At 35.5% G+C, this 6,713-nt stretch overlaps 1 protein-coding gene across 1 annotated transcript; it reads right to left on the bottom strand.

The window, feature by feature from the left end:
- Positions 1-577: 577 nt before the first annotated feature.
- Positions 578-4,643, bottom strand: LOC105793810 (ABC transporter F family member 4). Its single transcript, XM_012622658.2, has 2 exons — positions 4,430-4,643; positions 578-3,063 (listed from the first exon to the last, which is right to left on the bottom strand). The coding sequence occupies exon 2, from the start codon at positions 3,050-3,052 to the stop codon at positions 902-904; it is 2,151 nt and encodes a 716-aa protein (XP_012478112.1). The 5' UTR covers positions 3,053-3,063; positions 4,430-4,643; the 3' UTR covers positions 578-901.
- Positions 4,644-6,713: the final 2,070 nt, after the last annotated feature.

The following is a 6,713-nucleotide window of genomic DNA, read 5'->3' as shown; positions in this document are numbered from 1 at the left end:
CGATTAACTCGAATAACTCAATTCGTTTAACTCGAAATTCGAATTTTTTTCAATTTTTTCGAGTCAAATCGAGTTTTACTCACCCCTAATTATGTTGTTATGTTGGTGGTTTAGTGAGTATGACATAAGGCAGTACTTTATTGTTTTATCGTGAATGAAAATCAAGGCCAATAGAAGGTTTAGAATTGATAAGCAGTAAGCAGGAACTGTGAGAGTTATAGTTGTAATACAAGTATTTTAACCCCAGATCTATGTATCTATATTCAGTGTAACCTACCCAAATTCGGCTTTTTTCTTTTGAAACAAATCTGAAAAACCTAGTGTAACCAAAATGGCATGCAAATGCAGCGCAAACTTTCTATACCAGTTCGAGCTTCTCCTTGTCAAGAAGCTGTTAGCCTAGTTGAACATGCATGTTACAGATTCAAAGCATTCTATGACAAAAATTCAAGCATCCTAAATATGCATTGCCACTCCATTCTTTACCCACAAAATGCAAAATAGGTAACCAGAATAATGAACCTCCATCCCAACATCAGACAACGAATTTTGACCTACAAACTTATAGAACAGGAAATGACAAGACAGTAAATTGTGCTACATTGTCTGCAAAAAAATACGGTTCTAACATCCCAAAAAGGAATCTCAGAGCAACATCAACTATACAGTCCAATAAAATTTTGTAACTGCTACCAAGCTTGCACTTTTCCTAGTGTACAATGTCATATTCATAGGTAAACAAGCTTGGAATTTCAAATAGATCCGCAATACAGAGAGGTACACTCACATGTTTTTCTAGAAAAAGAAATATAAAGAAAATGTGCAGGTTTCAATGCATTTATACGTCTTAATATATAAAAAAATATTATGGGGGAACTCGATACCTAATTCAACTGCCGCATCATTCATCAACCTCCGCTCTAATCTCTCTTTGGAGCTCGTCTTTGTAGTCTTCGAAAGTACCAGGGAAAGTGTTCACCGTCCCATTATCTACCACCCAAATTTGACTCTTCTCTTCATCCTCGCAGACACGTGATATCAGCCTAGAGTCGTGACTTACGAGGACAACTCCACCAGTAAACTCATCCAATGCATCAGCTAGGGCATCTATGCTTTGCATATCCAAATGGTTTGTGGGCTCATCCAATAGCAATATATGAGGCTTTGACATGGAAATCGAAGTGAAAACAACTCGAGCTTTCTGGCCTCCAGATAATTTTGCAATTGGAGTGAGGTGATTATGGCTGGGAAGTCCAAATTTCCCCAGCTTGGCCCGAACAGCCTCCTGCTTGCTGAGTCCCTCTTGATCTGGATGAAGACGAAGAAGATACTGCACAGGTGTCTCCTCCATTGTTAGCAGATCAACAAAGTGTTGAGAATACCTCCCAATCCTCAACTTCTGACTCCTTCGCACTTCACCCTCTGTTGGAACTAAATCACCAGCAATAAGATTCAAGAGAGTAGATTTACCAGCTCCATTAGGCCCAACAATGGCAACCCGAGTTCCCATATCAATACCCAAATCAACGTCTGAGAGCCTGAAATCCTCCCGATTAGGATAACTGAAGCTTACATTCATTATCTGCAAAAGAGGCGGCGTCAGTTCCGTAGGCTCAGGGAAGTGGAACTCCACACTGTAATCCCTCCACTTCTTCGGGGCCTCAGCTGGACGATCATCCTCATCGATCTTGCCCTTTCCCTTGTTCTTTGCTGCTTCTTTTGCTGCCGCAAACTTAGCTCGATCTTTTACCTTCTCCTGCTGAACTCGATTCCCTGACCTTTTAGCAGCTTTTACCTGCTTCTCATAAATTTCAAACTTCTTATTCATCTCTTTACGACGCTGCTCATACCCTGATTCAAAGTCATCAAAGTTTCCACGGTAGAACTGGAGCTTCATATCATGGAGATGAATAATTTCAGTGCAAACTGTATTGAGAAAATCTCGATCATGAGAAACAACCACCAATGTTTTCTTCCACCGATATAAATATTCCTCCAGCCAAAGTACAGCCCTAAGGTCAAGATGGTTAGTGGGCTCATCCAACAACAGAAGTGTTGGTTGTACAAAAAGTGCCCTGGCCAAAGATATTCTCATCCTCCATCCACCACTAAATGATCGTGTCGGACGACCTTGCATTGCTTTGGTGAAACCCAACCCAGCAAGAATCTTAGATGCCTGAGCTTCAGCAGCATCTGAACCCAAAATCTGCAACTTTTCATACAGTTCTGCAAGCCTTTCTCCTGCATCATCTCCATTGAGGTCATTTTCATCCTCTCCATTAGAAGCAGAAGAATTTTGCAAAGCTGCAACTTCTTCCCGTAGCCTAATTAACTCTTCATTCGCAGAAACAACAGCCTGAAGGGCAGTTCTATCATCACCAACCACTTCCTGTTCAACCAAGAGCACATCAATATTTTTTGGAACTGGAATCTTCCTCCAAGCAAGAAGCTTTAACAAGGTAGACTTCCCCATCCCATTTGGTCCAACCAAACCATATCTTTTACCATGGGATATCTTAACCGAGGCATTCTTAAGAAGTTCTTTCCCACGAGCTGATACAGAGAAATTGTCTATGGTTATATCTTTGACATTAGCATCTGCATCATCCTCACCATCAAGGACAGAAGCCCGACTACCAATAACCACAGTGAAAGCATCATGATCATCTTTAAGGGCCTCTTGTTTTGCCAGCTCAGCAGCTTGGGTAGCAAGCATTTCCTTTTTCTCACGCTTCTTCAATTCCTTTTCACTTATGGAGGTATCAAGTGGCTTCAAGCTCTGCCTTTCTTGTCTGTTAGATTGAGTTTGTTCTTCCCCGGAGGGGAACTCATCCTCCTCATCTGATGGTGGGAGATCGATCCCATCAGTGTAAGATGAAACCTTTGGACCCTTTGCCTTGGGTTTAGTAGAAGTAGCCTTTTTTGGTTTCTCAGGTTTCTGGTCCATGCTAGCAAGCATAGCTGAAACAGAAAGTTTCTCTTTCTTCACATCTTTGCTGCCACCCTTAACTTTTGCGGCAGCACCACTCTCCTCTTGCTTTTTCTTTCCCATTGCAATAAACTCTGCTCATATAAAATGAATTAAAAAAAACCATTTAAACTCCATTAGTTGCTTTGTTGTTGTTTTAACACATCTTATTGGCTTTTTGTGCCTCAGAAGTTGGTGAAAAGGAAAAGCAATTAATAACAAATGAAATCATATTAGATTAGAACTGAATAAAATGTTTCTATACATATGAATCCAGCATCATATCATAATTTATTATTGTGGGGTTGCTATTCTCTTTCTTACTAGTACGACTTATGATGCTTCAATAGAAGTACAATGGCCAAAATTGGATTTTCATAATTCAAACACTATGAACTAGATCCTGTCATTTATTATCGAGTTACTAAAGGAATCATAGGTCCTTCAAAACTTAATGAGTAATTTTTTTCTTTTATGTTCTAGCAGGTTGAAAAAATTTCTCTAAAATATTTATTCCTATAATGATTATAAATCAGATTTGAATCATTCAAATTCTATAATCTTAATCTTCTTATTTACAATTGAGCTAATATAGAATCAGAGGTCCTTCAAAACTCTTGTTAATGGTAATCTTTATTTTTGTGAAGGTTAATTTTAAAAAATTCTTTAAAATCGTTATACTGGTAACTAGTATAAATAGTATTTTCTTTTCATCATTCAATGTCTCAATGAGGCCTTGGCTCAATGGCAAAATTAAGACCTTGGGAGCTTTGAGGTCTCAGGTTCGAGTTTCACTCTCTGATCAAATTTATTCTAGTTAGTTTGAATTGAGTAAGTTGTTTTGTTATTTATTCAGTTCAGTGCTTATAATGTTTGATTCTATTGAGATTGTTGTACCTTGCTATAATTTAATCTTATTAATTACTGTTAAGTTGCTATAAGAATCATAAGCCCTACATAACTTATGGGTAATCCCCTTTTTTGGTTCCAGAAGGTTGATTAATAAGTATCTATAGGAATTCGTACATCCTAATTAGCATCAACAATTGTAAAACATCCTCACTGATGCGAACGGATTAATTAAATTTTCTTGAAGATGAACCACAAACAGGAAACGTACATCTAAAGGTTAAAATCAAAGTGTCAAAGTATTAGATCGCACAATTAAGAAGGGGAAAGAAAAAGAACAATTACGGACTACAAAAAACTAATCTAAAATCAAAGTCAGCTTAGATTCAAACCTTTCAGAATTGATCATAGTTTAGGAAGTACTAGAAACGATTATACCACATTATCTCAAACTATAATATTTTTTTTCTGAGCAACCCAAACAAATTTTCAATCAACATAATTAAAAAAATGAATCGATTCAAGAATATGAATTAGAAAATTCGATTAACGCAGAAAATCTCATGCATAAACAAAAGAAAATATATGAATGAATACAGAGAAAAAAATCACCTGAATTAAATATCTATTAGCTGAACCGAAGAAGGAAAACAGAAATTGAATCTTCAAAATCGAAAGTGATTAAAAATCAAAAGAGATGCCAAGAGAGCTTTGAAAATAATAGAATGAAAGCAGTGGGAAAAAATTGATCGATAATAGGGTTTCTCTGTAGGAGAAAGAGAATTTCTTTTCTTCTCTTTTCTTTTTTGCCCACTTAAATAAAATCGTAGCCGCCCTTTCGGTTTTCAGCCAAAAAAATAAATGATAAATGGATAAAAATAAAAAAGTAAAAATTTGTATCGAACAGAAAATCTAAAAAGTGAGGCCCAAACTTGATAAGTTTAGTTGACAGTTAGGCCCAAATTTAAATTTCTCTCTTTTAGTACTTTTTGTTAGGGGTGTTCATTCGGTTAACCGACCCGAAATAACATTAACCGAATTAACCGACCTTTCAAAATCTTTAACCGTTAACCGAACTGAAATTTTTTCGGTTAATTCGGTCGGTTAACCAAATTAACCGAAAATTATATTTTTTTTTATTTTTGGTTAAAAATTAACCGAATTAACCGAATTAACCGAATTAACCGAATTACCCGAATTAACCGAATTACCCGAATTACCCGAATTAACCAAATTAACCAAATTGAATCACTACATAATTAAATTATTTTTAGACTTTTAGACTTTAGTTTTAGTCTTAGTTTTAAAATTTTATTTTTATTTATTAAATTATTTGTAATTTAATTTTATGATTGGGTTGGGTTGGGTTGAATACTTGAGTTTAGATTGGGTTTAGGTGAATAGTGGGCCTATTTATATATTATAATTTTATTTATTAATTTTTTCGTTAATCAAAAAATTCGGTTAACCGACCGGTTTCGAACCGAATTAACCGTTAACCGAAAGATCAAAAAATAATTAACCGACCCCCGACCGAAAAAATTCAGTTAACCGACGGATTAACCGAATTCGGTCGGTTAACCGAATTTTTTCGGTTTCACCCGAATTTTGCACACCCCTACTTTTTGTTGTTCTTTTGTGCCTTTTAAGATGGTTAAATTCTGCCATTAATCTATGTACTTTGTGAGAGTCGTGGATTTAATCCCTATATTTAAATTTTGTCATTCTTAGTTTATTTATTTTTAAAATTTTTAAATTTTAATATTTACCAAACGATAGTTATTAAATTCATTAAGTTCTACTAACTCCAAAATCTAATGCAGTAAACATATTATGTATAATGCTATGCCACTTGTTATTTCCACATATTACTCTTTAAAATTCAATTAATGGATTAAAATTGTCATTTGCATCAAGACCAAAATTTCAAAATTCAAAAACATAAGGACTTAGAAAGATCCAATTGGAGAATTGGATTAAATCTACAACTATATGCATAGTACAAGACTAATAACCGAATTTAATCAAACGTATTTAATTACTAATATTTGGTTCAAGACTAAAATTTCAAAATTCACTAAAGTATAGGGACTAAAATTAATCATTTCAAAAATTACAAGAACTAAAATTAATCAAATCAAAGTATAGAGACTAAATCCATAACTTTTGTAAAGTATAGAGACTAATAACATAATTTAACCTTTTAAGATCTATTGTTTTCTCTTTTGGGTAAGACCAAGCCATTATAAAACTTAGGGTAAATTACACCAACAGTTACTCAACTTTGGGGTAGCTGAAAAAATAGTCACTCATGTTTCAATTTAGTCACTCAACTTTCGAAAAATAACAAAACAGTCACTACTAACCATTTTCTGTTACGACTATAACGGAGCTACCATTTTCTATTACAAACTTAATGGAAATGCCATTTTCCATCCCTCTCCCTCTTCCCCACCATCCCTCCCCTTATCACAAGCTCCTTTACATTTTTGCAGACCTCCCCACCCTTACCCTCTCCCCCTTTTCCCTTTATTCCTTCTTCGCCATCATCCCCAAGGAAAATGAACCCCAAGAAGGCAACAATATAAAGCGTGGCCACAAAAATACTTAAGGGATTGAACATGGCCACAAAGATCGACCCTTTACATCGTATGCACCATGCTTGCACACTGAATGTTACCAGATTTCGAAATAAAGCCTAAAACGAAATTGGTCTCAGTTACTAAGCTTTAATTTGCCAAAATGAAAAAGGTAACATGGGGAGTTGAAGTCTTCTTACTGAGTAGACTATAGAAATGAGCTCGATATCAGGACTCAACATCCAAGCTTTTGGGTCTCTTTCAAAAATCAAAGTAACCAATGCAGATTGAATGTTCCCAAAGAGGCAATATAAGAA

The sequence above is a fragment of the Gossypium raimondii genome, chromosome 7, assembly GCF_025698545.1.
Source record: "Gossypium raimondii isolate GPD5lz chromosome 7, ASM2569854v1, whole genome shotgun sequence".
In the NCBI taxonomy this organism is placed as follows: Eukaryota; Viridiplantae; Streptophyta; class Magnoliopsida; order Malvales; family Malvaceae; genus Gossypium; species Gossypium raimondii.
The sequence above is the reverse complement of the archived record's forward strand: the minus strand, read 5'-3'. Positions and strand labels throughout refer to the sequence as shown.

Coding starts and splice junctions, on each gene's coding strand:
- LOC105793810 (XM_012622658.2), bottom strand. CDS start 3,052: ATGGGAAAGAAAAAGCAAGAGGAGAGTGGTGCTGCCGCAAAAGTTAAG.